Raw genomic sequence first — 22,817 nt, 5'->3', positions numbered from 1 at the left:
TGTCAAAACAGGTGTCTAATGTGAGAAAACAGAATAGAGCAAACGGAACAAATGTCCATAAGTCCAGCCTCTGGGGCTTGCGTCTGATCCTGGTCGACCGCCGGAGAGGTGGTGGTGGGGACTACAGCGCCTTGATGTGCGGAATTGAAGCCTGACTGGTGGCCTCGTGAGTCGAGGTATCAGGAGGTGGCAAAACAACAAATGGAAACGGAGAAGAATGTGGTTGCGGGCAGGCAACTTTGCGCAGTGCCCGTCTGTTTCGTCGCACAACAGAACCATCAGCCAGACGCACATCATACGAGCGCGGGGCAGCCTGTCGAACAACGACAGCTGGAGCTGACCAGCCTTCCTCAGGGATCTTGATCCGAACAGTGTCTGACAGGAATAACACAGGCAAATCGGTGGCATGAGCATCATAGCCCTGTTTTTGCCGGTCTCGGAGTTGTTGCACCTTCTGCAGCACCGGGAGGTGATCCAGGTTTGACAAGTGTATGGCTGGTAGTGTCATCCGCAGGTCCCTGTTCATCAGGAGTTGAGCTGGCGACATGCCAGTGGACAGTGGGGTTGCCCTGTATGCAAGCAGCGCAAGGTGAATGTCAGACGCAGAATCCGTGGCCTTGCAGATGAGCTGCTTCACGATGTGCACCCCTTTCTCAACTTTTCCGTTTGACTGCGGACAGTGTGGGCTGGAAGTGACGCGTTTGAACTGATAGGACTGGGCAAATAGAGACCATTCATGGCTGCTGAAGCACGGGCCACTGTCACTCATGACAGTGAGTGGGATACCATGCCTGGAGAACGTCTCCGTTCGCATCGCGCATGCGTGGGGCTCCGGGAAGAGCGTGCAAAATGGCCGCTTTCTTCAATGCTGAGGCGCTGCATCCAGGAGATGACCTGCACACTCTCTGCCTCGTGGGAGGCAAGTTTCTCATTTTCAGCCGATTTGTATTGGGAATACCGATTTTTGGCGTGCTCCTGCACTGTACATGTTTCAATCGCGACTGGCAGGGTCATCTGCTTGATTTTTAAGAGCTGCTCTCTCAGAGGATCAGAGTGAACTCCAAAAAGGATTTGGTCTCTGATCATGGAGTCAGCAATATCCCCAAAGTTGCAGGACAACGCTAGCAGGCGGGGGTTAGTTAAGAAGGCATTGAAAGATTCATCTTTACCTTGAAGACGTTGTTTGAATATGTAGCGCTCGAAGATTTCATTGGTGTCCACTTCACAGTGACTATCAAACTTGTCCAGGATGGTCTGAAACTTTGTCTTGTCCTGGCCTTTGGCGAAGTTAAACGAGTTGAAGAGTTGGATGGCTTGATCACCCGCTGTTGAGAGGAGAAGCGCGATCTTCCTTGCATCAGACGCACCCTCGAGGTCTGAGGCTTCGATGTACAGCAGAAACTTTTGCTTGAATGTCTGCCAGTTGGCACTGAGATTGCCGGAGGTCCTGAGCTGGTGAGGAGCCTGAATCTTCTCCATGGTGCCGGGATACATTTGCTGGTCATCACGGAACGGACTGAGGTAAGCTACCTTGAATTAGCAGTCTCCTGGTATCATGTCGTGTTAGGTACACTGGTATAACACTGGCTGCTACTGGATGCAGCTTAGACAAAAAGATACTCCAGACCTTGAAGTTAGTTCAATCTGATTTATTGAACCAATAGCACAGTTAGCTATGAGTTCGACTCTCTGCTAACCTAATTGTGGTTACTCAGCCTGACTGAACCAGACTAGCTCTTAGCCACGTGTTGGAGGTGTGAGATTGTAACTGCACCCTTGACTGACTCTCTAGATGTTCATCAGTGGAAAGAGGCAGAGTGTGAGTGCCTCGTGTCTTTTATAGTGAAATACCACCCCTGAGTGTCCTGCCTGCTCATTGGTCATGTCCTGTTCTCTGTGTTCATTAGCTGCCTGTCTATGCGTGTCTGTTTATCATTATCTGCATGTCTGCATATCATGACAAGCGCTTCTCTCATTGTGATTTTCTTTCCTCAGCTCAGCCCCAGGGTTTTACCATCCTGACAGAAAACAGTCAGATTAATGTGGCCGAAGGAGGAAACGCGTTTTTCTCATTGAAGCCGTCAGCTGCGGCGATGTTTGGGAGCTGGGAATTCAAGACCACAAATGTTGTTGTGTGGATCGGAGCAGCAATTGATTTCGATGTTGATTACGGAAAACGGGCTGAGTTATTCCTGCCGAGCGGATCACTCCTGCTGAAGTCAGTGAGAGTTTCGGACAGTGGGGATTACACTGTTTACATGTTTAATGAAGACGGCAGTGATGCATCAGCAACCCTCACTCTGCATGTCCTGGGTAAGTGACAGGTCTTTGTGGATGGGCCGAAAGGCCGCTTCTGTCCTGTGAATCTCTGCCCTGCCAATGAGCGCAATGACAAAGCATAATGACTCCAACAGGAGCGAGACCGCATGCGCAGAGCTCTCTTGGCCCTTTTGATGAGTTTTTGGGGAGTGGGATTGGTGAGAAACTCATCTGAAATAAAACCAGGGACAATTCCCCCGGGGCGGGGGGGAGTGGGGGGGGGGGGGGGGGAAGGAGGCAGAGAGGGATGGGGGGTGAACATGGGGTGTTCACCCATGTTCCACCCAAGTAAGGGTGTGGGGATGACCTTGGCAAGATGTTCATGTTCATCGTTGACGTGTTGAAGGCTGTGCAGAAGATGTTGTAGTTTCTCCGCTCCGGGGATGGACTGGATGATGAAGGGTACTCTGTCGGTTGTGTCCTTCCTCAGAAGACAAACACGGGTCATCCCCACACCCCCACTACTTGCCTTCAAACAACCGCACAACCTCAAACAAACCATCATTTGCAGCAAACTACCCAGCCTTCAGTACAGCGACCACAACACCACACAACCCTGCCATGGCAATCTCTGCAAGACGTGCCAGATCATCGACATGGGTACCACCATTACACATGTGAACACCACCCATCAGGTACGCGGTACATACTCGTGCGACTCGGCCAACGTCTACGTTATACGCTGCAGGAAAGGATGTCCCGAAGCGTGGTACATTGGCGAGACGATGCAGTCGCTGCGACAACGGATGAACGGACATCGCGCGACAATCGCCAGGTAGAAATGTTCCCTTCCAGTCGGGAACACTTCAGCAGTCAAGGGCATTCAGCCTCTGATCTCCGGGTAAGCGTTCTCCAAGGCGGCCTTCAGGATGCGTGACAAAGCAAAATCGCCGAGCAGAAACTTATAGCCAAGTTCCGCACACATGAGTGCGGCCTCAACCGCGACCTTGGATTCATGTTGCATTACATTCATCCCCCACCATCTGGCCTGGGTTTGCAAAATCCTACCAACTGCCCTGGCTTGAGACGATTCACACCTCTTTAACCTGGGGTTACCCCTATCTCTGGATCTGTAAAGACTTAATTACCTGCAAATGCTCACATTCAAAGCATTGCCGTGCATGTTTGACTTTGTCTGTACACGTGTTTCTGGAACATACCTCTTTATTCACCTGAGGAAGGAGCAGTGCTCCAAAAGCTAGTGAATTGAAACAAACCTGTTGGACTTTAACCCAATATAAACTGATCTTGTGTGAAGCTAAAAAAAAGGGGACTTTTGCTGATATGCATAGAGGTTGTTTGCATTTGTATAAATAATACTTGTGATGAAATGTTGCAAAGGGCTTCACAAAAGGCATCACCAAATAGATGCTGAACCAAGGAAAGATATGGGAAGTTGAGAGATAGTTTTGTTGAAGGGATGGATTTTCAGACGGTTGTGAAGGTGAAGAGGGAAGTAGAGAAGCCTCAGAAAGGAATTCCAGGGAATAGCAACAAGGTAGCTGAGGTTGAAGAGAAACAAGGTAGATAAAGGAAAGCTTGTGTTTGAATAACTTGTATTTGGAGATGGGGAAGGGATTATATGAAGAGGTGAGTCACAAGAGATTTACGATATGGATTTAAAATCTGTGTTATAAACAGGTGATGGATGAGGGGATCAGTGCGCGAGGAGGTTTGGGGTAAATTGGAATTAATAAGATGCAGGATAGGAGACCAACAATGTTGCTTCACAGCATCAGGGTCCCAGGTTCGATTCCCGCTTGGTCACCATCCATGCAGAGTCTGCACGTTCTTCCCGTGTCTGCGTGGGCTTCCTCCGGGTGCTCCAGTTTCCTCCCACAAGACCCGAAAGACATACTTGTTAGGTGAATTGAACATTCTGAATTCTCCCTCTGTGTACCCAAACAGGGGCCGGAGTATGGCGACTAGGAGATTTTCACAGTAACTTCACTGCTGTGTTAATGTAAGCCTACTTGTGCCAATAATAAAGATTCTTATTATTATTAAACCGTTGAGTTAGAATCCTCTAGATCACAGAGCCAAGTGCACTGAGACACCAGGGAATCGCTCACCCCCACCTTCTTATTCCATTATCTCTGGCCAAGCTGAATTTGTAGTAGCTGAGTTACCTGAGGAAGGAGTTGCGTTCTGAAAGCTAGTGATTCGAAACAAACCTATTGGACTTTAACCTGGCGTTGTAAGACTTCTTACTGTGTCCACCCCAGTCCAACGTCAGCATTTCCACATCTTGAGAATGTGGTGAACACGGGTTCGACATAGAAAATATATGTTGAGGGCTATGCAGAAGGTGGTACAGAAGTTGAACATTGCTGAAAAGAGTGACGTACTGTTGAAGATTTTGCCTTGCGCTCATCAGGATAAATAGAAAAAATGCCAAATTTCAAACCATCATAATTTAAAGTTTACTATATTGGCTGAGATGTTGCTAGGCATAAAGAAATGGGGAATTATAGGCTCTGCAAGGTCGTTTAAATACATAATTAACAGATTACTCCCAAGCAATGCTTGATTATACTTCTTTTGTCCTTGTCTGTGAATGTATGTCTGTCACTTCTGACAAGCATAAATGATAATAATGATCTTTATTAGTGTCACATGTAGGCTTACATTAACACTGCAATGAAGTTAAATTGAAAATCCCCCAGTCGCCACACTCCAGCACCTGTTCCGGTACACTGAGTGAGAATTCAGAATGTCCAATTCACCTAACAAGCACGTCTTTCGGGACTTGTGGGAGGAAACCGGCACACCTGGAGGAAACCCACGCAGACACTAGGAGAATGTGCAGACTCCACACAGTGACCCAAGCCGGGAATTGAACTTTGGTCCTGTCGTATTGGGTGTTCTGGTCGAAAACAGGTCAACATGGCTGGAGATGGTGTAACTCTATTTTATTAACAACTCAACTGTAATAACATACTGTAAGCTTGGATACGTGCATTACCAGCTTATCTGTGGACCCTGTCCTATCACTATCTAGGTGAGGCACTCAGCACATGGTGAATGTCTGAGAGGCAGGCTGTGAGCTCTGTGCTCTGAGCTGGCTGCTGCTATAATGAGCGGGAACTCTGGTGTCCCCTGTCTTTATAGTGCATGTGCTCTCACTGGTGATTGGCTGCGATGTTGTGTATGCTGGTTGGTTCTACTGTATGTCCATCAGTGTGTCAGTGTGTGTGTGCCTGCACCATGATATGCTGATGTATATCATGACATCCCCCCTTTTCGCAAAGAATATGTGCCTACATGAGAATAAATAAAGTGTAGTGAGTGTGTCTGATCATGTGTGTGCATTATTTACATTAATATGTACATGTGGCTATGCTATATACACGAGAAGGTGCCAGGTGCAGAGGAAAACTATGTTACACCAAGAACGAAACAAATGCTATTAACAAACGATGAAAAACTCTTAAACAGTACGGCAGAACAAGTCAGTGAGTCCAATAGTGCAAGGATTATAAATCAAGTCTTTGGGGTGGGCGACGAATTCAGGTTGACCGTCAGGGTGACACACCACTCGTCGTCCGGATCAATGCTGTGGACCGATAGCGGCTGGTGCGTTCGACTCGGGGACAGCTAGTTCTTGTTGATGACAGCAATGCGGAATGGCTCCCTGTCCTCAGTGTCACTGATCTCATAGAATTATCATAGAATTTACAGTGCGGAAGGAGGCCATTCGGCCCATCGAGTCTGCACCGGCTCTTGGAAAGAGCAGCCTACCCAAGGTCAACACCACCACCCTATCCCCATAACCCAGTAACCCCACCCAACACTAAGGGCAATTTTGGACACTAAGGGCAATTTATCATGGCCAATCCACCTAACCTGCACATCTTTGGACTATGGGAGGAAACCGGAGCACCCGGAGGAAACCCACACAGACACGGGGAGGATATGCAGACTCCGCACAGACAGTGACCCAAGCCGGAATCGAACCTGGGACCCTGGAGCTGTGAAGCAATTGTGCTATCCACAAGGCTACCGTGCTGACATCTGTATGATGTCAGGATCGGACTCGGTAAACGTGGGTAGAATTGCCCGAACATTTCTGCGAGGCTCGTTAAACTGTTGCGAGTTGGCAGGCTGAGGTGCTCGACAGCAGGCAGCATAGTGGCCAAGCCTGCCACAGCCTAGGCATTGTCGCGCTTTGGCCGGACATTGCCGCTTTAAATGGGCGGAGCCACAGTTGCCGCACGTCATAACATCAGCGCGTACGTTGCGCCACCGCACATGCGCGGTGCGATCTTGCGTAGTGCGCACCTGCGCATCGCGTTCCTCCGCATCAACGTCCCCTCTTTTGGCGTGTACAAGGGTGCGAGGCCTCGGAAAGTGCGCGAAACGGCCGCCCCCCTCCAGGCCGCGGGCCGGGAGGTACTCGATCGTCTGGACCTGCTCCGCCTCGTGGGGCCCCTGCCGTCTGGATGTGTGAGTACCAGCTGGTGGCGTTCTCATGCAGGACGCAGGTCTCGATGGCCGTCGCTAGGGTGAGTTGCCTGATTTTAAGGAGCTGCTGGCGCAGGGTGTCCGACATGACCCCGAAAACTTTCTGGTCACGTATCATGGAGTCAGAGGTGGGCCCATAGCCGCAGGACTGCGAGAGGATGCGGAAGTGTGTTAAATAAGACTGGAAAGGCTCGTCCTTACCCTGCAGGCGCTGCTGGAACAGGTACCTTTCGAAGCTTTCGTTAACTTCGACGCTGAAGTGTTCATCAAATTTTAGGAGCACCGTCTTGTATTTGGTTTTATCCTCGCCGTCCGTGAATGTAAGGGAGTTAAAGATGTGGATGGTGTGTTGCCCTGCCGTGGAGAGAAGAAGGGCAATCTTCCTGGTGTCCGATGCATTCTCCCTGTCTGTGGCCTCTCGCAAGAGCTGGAAGCGCTGTTTAAACAGCTTCAATTCACCCCGAGATTGCCAGCGATTCGGAGCGGCGGCGGCGGGTTGATGTTCTCCATGCTGCAGGATGGCGGATTGCTGATAAGTTACAGGTAGGTCTCACAGGGGCTAGTATGCATCCACTCCTGGAACCATGTCGTGTTGGGTGTTCTGGTCTACAAACAGGTCAACATGGCTGGAGATGGTGTAACTCTATTTTACAAATCAACTGTAATAACATACAGTAAGCTTGGGTACGTGCATTACCAGCTTATCTGTGGACCCTGTCCTATCACTATCTAGGTGAGGCACTCAGCACATGGTGAATGCCTGAGAGACAGGCTGTGAGCTCTGTGCTCTGAGCTGGCTGCTGCTAGAATGAGCGGGAACTCTGGTGTCCCGTGTCTTTATAGTGCGTGTGCTCTCAGTGGTGATTGGCTGCGATGTTGTGTATGCTGGTTGGTCCTACTGTTTGTCCATCAGTGTGTCAGTGTGTGTGTGATTGCACCATGATGTGCTGATGTACATCATGACAGGTACCTGTTGCTGTGAAGCAACAGTGCTAACCACTGTGGTACCGTGCTACCCCCCCCCCCCCAGTGAGTCATGTTACGAGCACGGCTGATTATCTTACATTGGTTGTTAGGGTTAGTGCTGCTTATGTAGCACTCATGGATCCATTGCAAAGATAAAGTATGTTAAACATTTGAATACCAGGTGAAGGAAGCCATTTCATTCTCTGCTGATCAGTAGTGATGGTGTTTTTCATTAACTGGTTGTTGCCGATATTCTGCCTATCAGACGATTGACATGATCCTTCAATTGCTCGTGTTTGTGTGATTCTGTGATTGGGTATCACATGTTTATTGCCCATCCATACCAGTGACACTAAATTAAATGCACTTGATGGACCAGCATAAAAATGGCCTCCCTCCATGCTGCAACCACTCTATAATTCTCGACAGTACCGACAAATCCCATAGTCTTCTGAGAGCTTAAAAAATAAACAATTAGATTATGTCTTTAACAAACTCAGGACCTTCTAAATCACTGTAGAGTCAACAAAGTACTTTTGAAATGTAATTGCCAATTCACACGCAGTAAGAATCCACAAACAGCAATATAAAAATGAGCAGATAATTTCCTTTGGTGATATTTGGTGAGGATAAATATTGACCTGGTCACCATGGATAACACTTGGTCTTCGTTGGTAGAGTGCAATAGGATGCTTTATGACCACCTGAGAGAGCAGATAGTGCATTTGTTCAATGCCTTATCTGAAAGGTCGCACCTCTCACAATTCAGTACTCCTTTAGCACCAAACTGAGCTGTCTCTGAGTTGTAACGTGAATCCACGACTGACATTACCAACTAAATCTACAGCCTTCTAATGTAGAGGTGAAAGTGTTGCCAACTGAACCACAGCTGCTATTTTAAGGGAAAGTTGTAGACATACCAATATGAAGGGAAAGTCTCTCAAAAGTAACTCCGGGGGGAGGTTAAACAGAGCTCTGAGAGAGAGAAATGTGCCCAATTCAGTTTAAAGGTGGTTCATTGGGCAGAAGCAGTTAAGGCTAGGTGATGAGGCTTCATAACACGTGATCATAGGCAGGTGTGGAAATAACTGCTTGGACTATGGGGCCTTTATTCAGTCTTTTCCTTGGGAGATGGAAAACCAAAGAAGAGAATGTCTGCAGTGCCTTATATTTGTTCTGGATCTCCTGTGAGATAAGTCAACGAGCTGGTGTGGGACCTCTTTCCTACCGGTTGATCACATGTGAGCTCTATGCAAAAACGTAACCCGACCTCCCCCCCGATACAGTGAACACATGAACTTAGAGATCCAAGTCATATTGGAGATAGAGAACGTAGCTACCACGAAGGAAGAAAGGCTGAGCACTGATCGGGCTTGATGTTAATATTCCTCATGATGGACCAAAAGAGGTTGAAAGATACTGGGCAGGATTCTCCAATAATGTCCCCACGCCGGCGTGAAAAGCGGCGCCAACCACTCCGGCGTCAACCGTCCCCGATAATGGGGAATGCTCCCCTTCCTAGGGGGCTAGGTTGGCGCTGGAGTGGTACCCGCAGCTACAGCTGACGCGGAATGGCCGGCATGATTCCGCGCATGCGCGCTAGGGCCGGCGTGAATCTGCGCATGCGCTGAACGGCCGGCGTGATTCCACGCATGCACAGGGGTTCCCTTCTCCGCGCCAGCACCACGGGCAATATGGTGGAGCCCTACAGGGGCCCGGTGCGGAGGAACATAGGCCCCCACGGAACCAGCCCTCCCGCCGATCGGTAGGCCAGATCGGGGGCCAGGCCACCCATGAGCTCAGAGGAGAGCTGCAAGGAGACCACAGCTATCAACCCCACCTTCCACCAGCGCAGCGACACACACTTCGGTTGGGAACATTAGTGGACAGGCTTCCGGGGCACAATCTGGGGAGCCCAACAGAGTTGCTGATGCACACCAGGTGGAGGCAGGAACAGAATTTGGAGGTCTGCTGCATCCTAGGACTCAGCTGGGTCCCAGTCAGATGCCGAGCCTCTGGACAAGGTTCTCCCAGGGCTGGTGCAGATGATAGACCAGTACCATGACATTCAGGGGGGATGTCAGGTACATTCCAGCAACTGCATAGCTGATTGGAGGAGTCCTAAAGGCTTCAGGAGATATTGCCGACCATGGGTGGCACATAGACCAACATTGCTCTGTCACATTAATTTTCACAGCGGGCCTGCCTGCACCCCTACTCCCTGTTGCCCTCCGCTTCCAGCCCCGAGGCACAGTAGTCCAAAATTAAATGCTTCCGAAGCAGACGCCGTTCAGAAGATGAGTGAGCGTACTGTTAGCAGAAAGACAGGAGTCAGACTGTGACATAAACAGAGCACCAGGGCATTCCTCACAGGGCGTTATCATCACTCTCTTGCCTTGGATATTTGCCCGCTGACAGTGCCGGCACAGGCTCAAACTCTCGAGTGATGCTACACAGACCCTTGAAGAACAGGGTGCTTGGGGAGGAGGATGGGGAGATGTGGGCTGTGGTGTTGGGCGTTCTGACACACAGATGAGCCAACACAGTTGTATATGGTACAACGCTATTTTATTTAAACTTTCTATGTACAGTCTTGTCTTGATACTCTGTACGTGGGGATTCCCTGTTTGTGATGTTAAAACAGGTCGTGTCCGTGTCCTTGTCCCCAGACCTACTGTCCACCAGGTGTCGTGTTCGTGCATTTATATGGTTCCTGTCTTTGTGTGTGATTGGTTGTGGTGTTGTGTGTTCTGATTTGTCTGTTGGTGTGTCCATCATGATGTGTGTGTTTGAATATCATGACATCCCCCCTTTTTACAAAGATATGTGCCTACGTGGTAATAAATACAATCGTGTCGTGAGTGCATCTAAGAGTGTGTGTGTGTTGTATACAGCATGTGCATATGACGTAACTATTTACATGGGGCGATGTCGGGTGCGTCACATCAACAAGGTTGTACCATAACAGAACATGAATGCGAACGAGAAAAAAAACTTTAACAGTGGTCCAGTCAGACGATATCTGGAACGATAAACAACAACAGGTTATAATACAGAAGTGTGTAACTTTTTGAACATATGAACGGTGTTATAAGTCCAGTCTAATGGGCTTGCGACGAGTTCGGGTTGACCGCCTCAAGGGTGGGTCAAGAACCACCAGCTGATGTGCAAGCATGGCCATGGGTGGCGATGGAGAGGGCGTGATCTGCGGCAGCTCCACAAAGTCATCCTCGGAAGACTGTTGAAGATCTGGCGTGTGTGTACTGTGTGGCTGCGAGCGTGGAAGTCGGCGAAGGGCGCGCCGATTGCGGCGACGCACTGAACCATCCGGCATGCGAATCAGGAACGAGCGGGGAGCCACACTTCGGAGGACTTCGGCCGGTGCTGACCAGCCACCATACGGTTGAGGGACGCGTACTTTGTCTCCGGAGGACAGGGGGGGGCAGGTCCGTCGCTCGTGTGTCGTACTGACTTTTCTGGCGATCACACTGCATTTGCATGTTATGAAGAACCGTCTCATGGTCCGTTGTTGGTGCCAGGATGGATGGTACTGTCATCCTGAGGGAGCGACCCATTAGGAGCTGCGCTGGCGAGAGACCCGTGGAAAGCGGGGCCGATCGATAGGCCAGCAAGGCAAGGTTAAAGTCCGATCCGGCAGCAGCCGCCTTGCACAGGAGCCGCTTGGCAATGTGGACGCCCTTCTCTGCCTTCCCATTCGACTGTGGATGTAGAGGGCAGGATGTCACATGAGTGAAACCATATGCTGCGGCAAAGGACGACCATTCACGGCTGGCGAAACAGGGTCCATTGTCTGACATGACAGTCCTTGGAATGCCACGGCGAGCAAATGTTTCCTTGCAGGCCCCAATGACTGCGGACGACGTCAGATCATGCAGAGGCATGACTTCCGGGTAGTTTGAGAAGTAATCTATAATAATGATGTAATCTCTGCCGAGCGCGTGAAATAGGTCAACACCCACCTTCGCCCAGGGGGACGTCACCAACCCGTGTGGTAGAAGCGTCTCCGGAGGTTGCGCCGGCTGAAACCTCTGACAGGTTGTGCAATTGAGCACCACGTTGGCTATGTCTTCATTAATACCCGGCCAATATACCGCCTCTCGGGCCCTTCGTCTGCATTTTTCGACGCCCAAGTGGCCTTCGTGTAGTTGATTAAGAATCATCTGGCGCATGCTGTGCGGAATAACAATCCTATCTAATTTCATAAGGACCCTGTCTATGTTGGTAAGGTCATCTCGCACATTATAAAACTGGGGGCACTGCCCTGAGCCACCCTTCCGCCATGTGGCGCATCACTCGCTGTAGAAGGGGGTCAGTCGCCGTCTCTGCGCGTATGTGGGCCAGATTTGGGTCATCAGCTGGCAGATTTGCTGCTGTCAGAGTCACGTGTGCCTCAATTTGACGCACGAACCCCTCTGCATCTGGTGGTGTGCTCACTGCTCGGGAGAGCGTGTCCGCCACGATGAGATCCTTCCCCGGAGTGTAGATCAGTTCGAAATCATACCTCCTGAGTTTAAGTAAGATGCGCTGGGGGCGAGGGGTCATGTCGTTCAGGTCTTTGTTAATGATGTTGACCAGGGGGCGGTGGTCAGTTTCAACCGTAAATCGTTGAAGACCATACACATAGTCGTGGAACTTGTCCAGTCCAGTTAACAAGCCCAGGCATTCTTTTTCTATTTGCGCGTAGCGCTGTTCGGTAGGGGTCATGGCTCGTGAGGCATATGCAACCGGGGCCCATGACGACGTGCTGTCTTTTTGCAGGAGTACCGCTCCAATACCAGATTGGCTGGCATCCGTTGAGATCTTTGAGGGGCGAGTCGTGTCAAAGAACGCCAGCACTGGTGCCGTGACCAGTTTGTGCTTGAGCTCCTCCCATTCCAGCTGATGCGATTGTTGCCAGTGGAATTCTGTTGATTTTTTTACGAGATGGCGCATATTCGTTGTATGAGAAGCCAGGTTGGGAATGAACTTCCCAAGCAAGTTGACCATGCCCAAGAATCTTAGGACAGCCTTCTTGTCAGCCGACCGTGGCATGGCTGTGATGGCGCTAGCTTTGTCTGCATCGGGACGGACCCCTGACCGTGAGATGTGGTCCCCGAGGAATTTCAGCTCAGTCTGGCCGAAGGCACACTTGGCGCGGTTGAGACGCAGGCCATTTTGTCGTATGCGGGTGAAGACGCGTCGTAGACGATGCATGTGTTCCTGCGGAGTGGTGGACCAAATGATGATATCGTCCACATATACACGTACCCCTTCGATGCCTTCCATCATCTGCTCCATAATGCGGTGGAAAACTTCAGATGCTGAAATGATGCCGAATGGCATCCGGTTGTAGCAGAATCTGCCAAAAGGGGTGTTGAATGTGCATAGCCTTCGGCTGGCCGGGTCCAATTGGATCTGCCAAAATCCTTTGGACGCATCCAATTTGGTAAATATTTTGGCTTGCGCCATCTCGCTGGTGAGTTCCTCTCGTTTCGGGATGGGATAGTGTTCCCGCATGATGTTGTTATTCAGATCTTTAGGATCTATACATATGCGGAGCTCGCCAGAGGGCTTCTTTACACAGACCATGGAGCTGACCCATGGCGTGGGCTCCGTGACCCTGGATAGGACCCCTTGGTCCTGAAGAGCCTGCAGCTGCAACTTGAGGCGGTCTTTGAGTGGCGCAGGAACCCTGCGAGGTGCGTGTCGGGGATGTGCAGGATCCATGGGTTGAGCCGCACGACAATGGGCAGCATAGTGGCCCATCTTGCCACATCTGAGGCACTGTCGGTTTTTAGCAGGATATTGCCCTTTTAAGTGTACAGCTCCACAATTGCCGCACGTCATCACGTCACGGCGTTCTTTGCGCCACTGCGCATGCGCAGTGCGATCTTGCGGTGGGCGCACCTGCGCAGTGCGTCCCTCGATGTGGCCGTTATTTTTGGCGTGCACCAGCACGGGAGACCGCGAAAAGCGCGGGAAGCGGCCGCTCTCGTCGGGGCCGCGGGTTGGGAAGTAATCAATGGCCTGGATGCGTTCGGCATCGTGGGCGGCCTGGCTTGCCGATTCGACGGTAGGGGACCCCCTCCGTGCCAATTCGGACGCCTGAAATCGGGCAAAACGGCTAGTTGCATTCTCGTGGAGGACACAGGCTTCCACAGCAGACGCTAAGGTGAGGCCTTTTATTTTAAGAAGCTGCTGGCGTAGGCCACTGGAGGCAACGCCAAAAACAATCTGGTCCCTGATCATGGACTCTGTGGTGCTGCCGTAACCGCAGGACTGCGCTAGAATTCGGAGGTGCGTCAAAAAGGGTTGAAAAAGCTCCTCCTTACCTTGCAGGCGTTGCTGAAAGAGGTATCTTTCAAAACTTTCATTCACTTCAACATTAAAGTGCTGGTCCAGTTTGAGGATGACCGTGTCATACTTGGAATGGTTTTCCCCTTCTTCGAACACCAGTGAGTTGAAGTCGTCGAGGGCGTGCTGCCCTGCGTAGAAGAGGAGCAGTGCAATCTTCGTTTCATCCGAGGCACTCTGTTTCTCGTTGGCTCGGATGTACAGGTCAAATCGCTGCCTGAAGAGCTTCCAATTGATACCAAGGTTCCCCGCGACTTGCAACGGCTGCGGTTTGTCAGTGCGGTCCATGTCCAGAATGGCAGGTTAGTTGGCAGGTATCGATCCACTCCTGTACCATGTGGTGTTGGGCGTTCTGACACACAGATGAGCCAACACAGTTGTATAAGGTACAACGCTATTTTATTTAAACTTTCTATGTACAGTCTTGTCTTGATACTCTGCACGTGGGGATTCCCTGTTTGTGATGTTAAAACAGGTCGTGTCCGTGTCCTTGTCCCCAGACCTACTGTCCACCAGATGTCGTGTTCGTGCTTTTATATGGTTCCTGTCTTTGTGTGTGATTGGTTGTGGTGTTGTGTGTTCTGATTTGTCTGTTGGTGTGTCCATCATGATGTGTGTGTTTGAATATCATGACATGGGCGAGGAGGGTAATGGGAGGATTGGTGGAGGAAGGAGGGAAATTGGAGGAGTTGTGGGATGGGGAAGGAGGGAAATCGTGGCGATTGGAGGGAAGGCGGGAAATGGGGGTGTTTGGGAAAGGAGGGAAATGGGAGAAGGGGGAAGGAGGGTAATGGAGGAGGGCTTGAGCTGATGGACATAGCCTCATCCTATGTGAATCTGCTGAGGTTGAGGGTCTCCCTGGGTCTGGGCTTGATGGAACCTTGCGCTGCCGGTCCCTCTGGCTGCTCCTGCGGCTCGTCCTCTGGCTTGTCCTCCAGGCCACTGTGGTCCGCCTCCTCCCCCTCAGACTAGGCTGCATATCCCTACTCTCCTCCTCCAGCATGTCACCCCATGTTGTATCAGGTTGTGGAGGGCAGAGCAGACCACCACAAAATGAGATACCCTCTCGGGGGTGTACAGCAGTGCACCACCAGAGTGTTAATAGAATCATAGAATCCCTACAGTTTAGAAGGTGGCCATTAAGCCCATCGAGTCCACGCCAACCCTCTGAAAGAGCACCCGACCTAGACCCACTCCCTGGCCTACCCCCGTAACATCACCTAAACGTTGGAGACTAAGAAACAATTTATCATGGCCAATCCACCTACCCTGCATATCTTTGGACTGTGGGAGGAAACCGGAACACCCGGAGGAAACCCTGGCAGACGTGGGAAGGATGTGCAAACTCCACACAGCCAATCGCCCAAGGCCAGATTTGAACCTGGGCCCCTGGCACTTTGTGGCAGCAGTGCTAACCACAGTGTCGCCCCAACGTTCAAGACATCGGATCCACGTTTTGAGCAGCCTGATGCAACATTCAATGACAGCACAGGTGGCAGCATGTGCCTCATCGTATATGGTCTCCTTTTTGGTTTCAGGCATCCGCACTGGATCACCAGCCAGGTCTTCAGCGGGTACCCCTTGTCCCCCAAGAGCCAACCCGTCATCCTGGGGTGGTCCTCGAAGATGCCAGGAACCTCCGAGTGCCCCATGATATAGCTGTCATGCATGCTCCCTGGGAACCATGCACATATGTGCATGATACGGAGGTGGTTGTTGAACACGAGTTGAACATTCAGGGAGTGGAACTCCTTCCTGATAATAAAGGGCATTCCCTGATGCCCCGGTGTGTGCAGAGTGATATGCGTGTCATCTATGGCCCCGTGGACCTGGGGCATCTTGGCAATGGCAGAGAATCCTGCAGCTCGGGCATTTTGGTGGGCCTGGTCCAGCTCAAAAGTGATGGAGGTGGCTGCCCAGGCATATTCGGCATCCGGGACCTCATGGATGCACCTGTGGCTGTAGATTGTGTAATGCCACACAGGTGCCCTCTCGAGCCCCGGAATGATCCAATTGCAGAAAGGTTTAGGACTCCGGTGACTTTCGTGGGCATCAAGAGTGGGTGTCCTCCTCCTCCCCATGGAGTGCCAAGTCCGTGAGGATGGGGGTGCCACACTGTCCCTTTGTTGAGACGGAGTTTTCTGCAGCACATGCTGTCCGTCATCTTATCAAAAGACTAACAACCCCTGCACACCTTGGACCTTCGTGGGCCTCTACCTCTGGGTTCCTCCTCGGCCTGATGGGTGGTCGAATCTTTTGGGTGTGCAACGTCCCCCTGCACATGGGGCTCTGCCTCCAGCCTGTGTCGATGCTACTGCCACCTTCTCGGGCCTCTGCTTGCCGTGGCTGCCACCAGTAACATCAGGGCAGTTGTTGCGGGACTGACACCACCATTCATTTTGATATCTGTAATGAATTGGCAAAGGATAAACTAACAATCAGTTAGGGCTTCCATCTCGGGACCCTCAAATCCCCCAAGCCGGAATTGCCTTCTGGACTCATTTTTAGAAAATTTAGAGGACCCAATTATTTTGTTCCAATTAAGGGGCAATTTAGCATGGCCAATCCACCTATCCTGCATATCTTTGGGTTGTGGGTGAAACCCTCGCAGACACTGGGAGATTGTGTAAACTGCACACAGACAGTGACCTGGGGCAGGTATCGAACCTGGGTCCTCAGCACCATAGGCGACAGTGCTAACCACTGTACCACCGTGCCGTCCCTGCCTGCTGGACTCATATGTCCCCCTGAACCTAGTGTTCCAGGACCCAGGTATCTCAGAAACAATTGTCTTTCTTTCCAGCTGCAGAAAAGGAAGGCAACAGCAAGAGCAGCCTCCAGGCATTTGCAGCCACCAGCAGGAGCAAGTAGCAAACACGACCTGCAGCTGTGAAGTGCTCTCACAACTAACCAGGCTAATTCATCATTTGCAATAGCTTTCAGTGGTGAAGTTAGAAGCTGCTCACAGTCAAAGGCAGTGAAATTCACTTTCAATATTGAAGCCACAGCGTGGCTCTGTCCTGGAAGTGTTTGGTGCAGCTTGTCCCTATTATGGATCACCACAATATTTAAAGATGGCTTGAATGCCTCACTTATGCAGAGCCCCTTAAACTCCCAACCATCCTCCGGACACTGAATTGAAACGCTTCAGCCCCCTGACCAAGCCCAACCCCTGTTTCCACCCCCCCCCCCACCCCCCCCCCCCCCCCACCCCCCCCGGCACCCCCCCCCCCCGGCACTTGGGCAGCAGCCCTGGTGCGTGAGCTGCATGATGGAACATGGAAAGGGTTACTTACCTCCTCAGTTCCCCTCAGAAGCCATTGAGCCAGCTTCACGTTTTAAAAAGGAGTAACAAACGACGATTGTGTGATTTCTCACTGACTAGTCGGGTAATTCCTGGGAGGCCGTTGCATTCAGCTTCAATCTCGCTCATGAGATTGAAGTGAATGCAAATGAGGGTTAAAGATATTCTTGCCATCTTTGGGTGAGACGGAATTCGCCACCGGGAGCGGACCAGGTGAATCGCAAGGAGCAGGAGTGGTATCACTACCCACTTTGGAAAACCTTTCAGCCTCTCTGCTGCCAATCACAACCTCTCTCACTGTAGCAATAAATGACACCTATTGCTCACCCTCCACTACTTTAATTTCTATTCTCAACTTTCTAAACCCTGTCAACGCAGGTTACAATCTTTAGCTGTTAGTATTCCAATCAGAAAAATTGATAAGGGGGGTGCTACTGTTAAATCTGGTGATACTGCCATGCCCCTTGGATTTCTAAGTTTCCCCACCACCACTGTGGTATCCTGCACTCTCCCCACCTCTCCTAAATGTTGGGGTTGTACTGTTTTAAACCTAAAGTAATTGGTACTCTGAACTAATATTGACAAAAACACAATGCTTCAACGTTACATCTGTAAATTCATCAGATTGATCACATTATATAGTAATCATCACACTCTCAGAGATGCTCCTGCTCTATAAAAGTTATGAATGTACCCCTAAGTGATTGCAAAATGTGTTCAAGGTTCTATTTAATTGAAATGTCCGCTCATCCAGAAGCACTGGAATACAATTTTCAATTGCCCCTGAAATTAATGATATTTACAAAATACAGGGTACAGTACTCTCCAGAAGGTGGTAAATATTTGGGATTTATCACATTTGGAGACAAATTGCTCTTCTTACAACACCCTGGGTGAATGTGCGGTCAATTCCAGCCACACAGACCCTGGGGTCCAAACATAAGTGAAGTAACCAATAATTTCCTGAGATCTTTAACCCTTGACTGCTCCAATAAGTTACAGGCACCAGATTTGTAAGTAAAACATTTAAAAAACTGTTTATTTATAACAAGTAGAAAGATGAATATATAATGGTAAGAATGGAATAATGGTCTACTAATCTACCTATTCCCTCAACCCCATCCCACCCTCCACCCAGACTCACACAAGAGAGATATATGGTGAAGGGGGTAGGAAAGGTTCAAAGATAACAGAGATTAAAAGGAATGAGAGGTTTGAGGATCCTCTCTGCTGAGGTTGAGGTCTTTGTAGGCAGTGATCTCTTCAGAATGTGAGGTGCTGAAAATTATCGGTTGCTTTGGATCTTCAAGGTGGGCCACTCAGGCAGGATTCTTAGGCTGTGAGATACCCTCTAGGGACACACTTCAACTTGTGTTGAGCTGAGCCTTACTCTCGGAAGATGCACTTCAGGTCTGTTCAGTTTCTGATATGTGGTCAGCTTCAGCAGACGGACCCAACAGCTTGTCTCATTTCATTAAAATATCAGGACAGCAGTTTTTCCGATGCCTTTGAGTGGTCTGGTACCTTTAATGGGAGAGGAATCTGGAAAGTTCGCTTCCCTAGCTCTATCTTCAGGTTTTGAATGCTCACTAACTGCTCTGTTTACCTGAAGGGAGTTCCAGCTAAGATTTAAGAGAGAATTGCGCCCCTTCTGGGAGAGAGATTCAAAAGGATTCTGCTGAGCTCTACAGTTCCAGTCAAAATCCTGACTTGAAGAAACAGCCTCACAGAGAATGCCTTCCAGCTGAGTTGAGGAGGAAACAGAACTTCCAACTGGAGTTTTCCAAAGAGGACCACCCCCTTCAGGGAGTGAAAATGTAAAGCCTTCTTCAGATTTGCCCCCAAAACACGAAACTGAAACCAAACACACAGAGAGTCACCCAGCAGGGCATTCCAGAAAAAAAGCATCAATCTGCATTGAGGATCAGTTTAGCCCCAGGATTGCAATGAAATTGATTAGGTTGCTGGTGAAATGATATCACGGGCTATGCCACAGAGCATCAAGGGCCTAGGCCAGTACACCAGACATTTCTTAGATGGTGCACCCTGCTTTACTGCATGTATTGTGAATACACTAGTTTTGAAATTAATTTAAAGATTTTTTGTGTTGCAACATACTAAATCATATGATCTTCTCTCAAAAATATTTGTTTAATTTTTTTTCTCTGGGCGCAAAGATTTACATGAAAATTGTCATAGAAAATTAGAAATATTGCAACTCAGTTTCCTTGAACTGTTCCTCCACTTGATATTTTCAAAATAATAGCAGCATATTTAAATAGTTGTATATCTGTGTACAAAGTACTCTTGACATTATTGCGCATGGTAATTTTAGTCTTCCATTCAGAGGAATGCAACAGATTTGAGATTCCAAAGATGCTCACATATAAATGAAGAATATAACTGTATCAACTTTAACTAAATTCATGAATACTATGCACATGAACAAGAATCTCTCTTGTGGATTAAGACGTATCAAATTCTTATCAATTGTATCCTCAGTTGATTTGGTAATAAGTGAGACAGTGGATTGCAAGGGCATTTGATGCCATGGTGTCTATTCAAAATTCCAATTTATATATTCAAATAAAAGTAAAGTTGTCATAGTCCCAGATGACCAGAGGCTGCTTTCCCCTTTGAGGGGGAGGGCTGACTAGTGGTGATGTAACCTGAACATCACCACACCTCAGGCGAGGGGCAAGGTTGGGAAGGCAGGGCCTTCCTGGATAACCTCAGCCGGTACGGCTGAAGATGACATGGTACCTATTACAAATGCCATGATGGAGGATCATTTTGCCTTGGATTTGCGGAAAATCTATCAGTCACCTTAGCAGTAATAGAGTAATGTTACAATTGACATAAGGGACAGGATTCTCCGACCCCCCGCCGGGTCGGAGAATCGCCTGGGGCTGGCGTGAATCCCGCCCCCGCCGGTTGCCGAATTCTCCGGCACCGGATATTCGGCAGAGGTGGGAATCGCGCTGCGCCGGTTGGCGGGCCCCACCCCCCCGGCGATTCTCCGGCCGCGATGGGCCGAAGTCTCACTGCTGGAATGCCTGTCCCGCCGGTGAGAATCAAACCACCTCTCTTACCGGCGGGACAAGGCGGTGCGGGCGGGCTCCGGGGTCTTGGGGGGGGCGCGGGCCGATCTGGCCCCGGGGAGTGCCCCCACGGTGGCCTGGCCCGCGATCGGGGCCCACCGATCCGCGGGCGGGCCTGTGCCGTGTGGGCACTCTTTTCCTTCCGCCTTCGCCATGGTCTCCACTATGGCAGAGGCGGAAGAGACCCCCTCCACTGCGCATGCGCGGAGATGCCGTGAGCGGCCGCTGACGCTCCCGTGCATGTGCCGCACGGCAAAGTCAGTTTCGCGCCAGCTGGCGGGGCACGAGAGGCCTTTGTTGCCAGCTGGCGGGGCGGAAATCTGTCCGGCGCGGGCCTAGCCCCTCAAGGTTAGGGCTCGGCCTCTCAAGATGCGGAGGATTCCGCACCTTTGGGGCGGTGCGATGCCGGACTGATTCGCACCGTTTTTGGCGCCAGTCGGCGGACAGCGCGCCGATTGCGGAGAATCCCACCCAAGGTGTATGAAATGAAGCTTTTGATTTCATCACAATCTACCAGCAATTAATTATTGCATTCAGTGTTGTAACCATAATGCAAAGTCTCAAAGGATGACATTGTTGTCAAAAACAAATCATTTTAATTCTACCAATAGTATCAAAACAAGCTGCTAAAATTAAACTCATTCAAATTCTTTGATGGATATTTCAAGTCATTAGAATGAAAATTGAATGAATTTAAAATGCAGAGCATCACTCATTGGCATGTAAAATTAAGACAACTTCATATGAAGTCTTGGGGAGGTGCATGGGGAGGTTTTCTCATCTGTATTAACTCAATCAAAATTGTACACTTTATTTCTAACGGGCTGATACATAGAGAAAATATTTTTAATTTTGTGAATAATGCCGTGGATGAATTCCTGGAGGGTGTATGTGATGATCTTTCAGACCAATATGTCTGTCAAGGAAATTATAATTCAGTGCTTTGAGTGTTCGCCAAAGGTCTTTTATTCGTAGAGGGCTGGATAGACAGAAGTCATTCCAAAATGCCCTGTATTACAGACGTAAAAGAAGATATTTATATCATACAGTAAGCAATATCTGGGACAAAAAACACTGCTTTAGTTTAGAAAGTGACAGAAAAGCAAGCAGGCCGGAGTCATGTTTTAATAATAAACCTTGCGTTCCTTGCCTAAGCAACATAAAATCATGTTGTCAGCAAAACAATGTGCAGCTGTACGATTATTTACATTGTATGACCTCCTGACTATTTCATACAGAACTCGGCTGAAATAAGGCTCAATATCCATCATGTTTTGCCAAGTGCCTATTTTCATGAGATATAGTCAAGCAGCTAGTTAAAATGAATACCCTTAAGCAGGCAACTAATCCGCATACTATAGTCCCTTCTACAATTCCCTCCTTGTTGATCTTATGATCAACACACCGTTAGTACATTATCGTAGCAAAGGGTGGATTATAATGTAAGGGGAATGGACGTATGACAGGCTCTCGATTGTTCAGATGCTGGGACCACGGAGGCAATGCTGACATACTCGCTCCCATGCCCTGACAACATCCCGAGCAACATTTAAATAGTAACCATACGACAATCAGGATTACAACGGTGATTATAATCCAAAACACAATCCTCTGTCCTAACGATCCCAACCCCCCAAAGCCAAAGTCCCATCCCACAACCGCTCTTCTAGCAACCACTCAGTTTCCATCTGGTGAACAGCTTCTGCAGTATCATTAGCTACCTGCTCAAGGATGTCTCGAAGCTCGTGTAGTTCGTATGCATTAGTGGCTATTCCTAATGGTAGTATCATTATTCCCAGCATTTGTGTCCATGTCATAATACATTGTGTTGTCCTGTGATGGGGATGGTCCTGCAATTGCTGAACGTGATGCACATAAGGGACTACATATCCCAAATAGCATGGGAAGGCTCAAACAGAGCCGTTGCCGTCTTACATTAAACCTAGGCCACCACCATCCTTTAAACCTATTCATATTGTATCCAGCTGATCTCCAAACTAACATATCCTGTGTATCTTCACCATGCCCCATATTATTCCGTTTCAGGGCCCATTCTGCTATCTCGTTACTGGTGAATGGGATAGGTCGCATAGGGATGCCCTCCCCCGAGCATCTAGGAATTTGTGTACAAACCCAATAACTGGATTTATTTACCCTATCTACATGTGAGTGAGACATGTATATTAAGGATTAAGGTGTTAGTATGCAGTTTACCCTCTTCATGATGTTGGATTAATATGATAATTCATAAAAACAGCAGCGCCGTCATTCTCTTCAAGTCAGCGTTTCGCTAGTACTCTCAAAGTTCC

The 22,817-nt window shown here is 49.4% G+C and overlaps 1 protein-coding gene across 3 annotated transcripts in view; it reads left to right on the top strand.

The window, feature by feature from the left end:
* The window catches only part of LOC140386588 (cell adhesion molecule CEACAM5-like), a 162,032-nt gene that overhangs the window by 32,419 nt on the left and 106,796 nt on the right, over positions 1-22,817 (top strand). For 2 of the 3 annotated variants that reach the window (XM_072469042.1, XM_072469041.1), the window contains exon 3: positions 1,996-2,313. The exons of the other annotated variant lie outside the window; for it this stretch is intronic. In XM_072469042.1, the coding sequence (XP_072325143.1) occupies positions 1,996-2,313 (318 nt within the window). The remainder of the gene's footprint in view (positions 1-1,995; positions 2,314-22,817) is intronic. 3 annotated transcript variants of the gene reach the window in all.

The sequence above is a fragment of the Scyliorhinus torazame genome, chromosome 12, assembly GCF_047496885.1.
Source record: "Scyliorhinus torazame isolate Kashiwa2021f chromosome 12, sScyTor2.1, whole genome shotgun sequence".
Lineage (NCBI taxonomy): Eukaryota > Metazoa > Chordata > Chondrichthyes > Carcharhiniformes > Scyliorhinidae > Scyliorhinus > Scyliorhinus torazame.
Note: the sequence above shows the minus strand (reverse complement) of the source record. Positions and strands in the feature narration are given on the sequence as shown.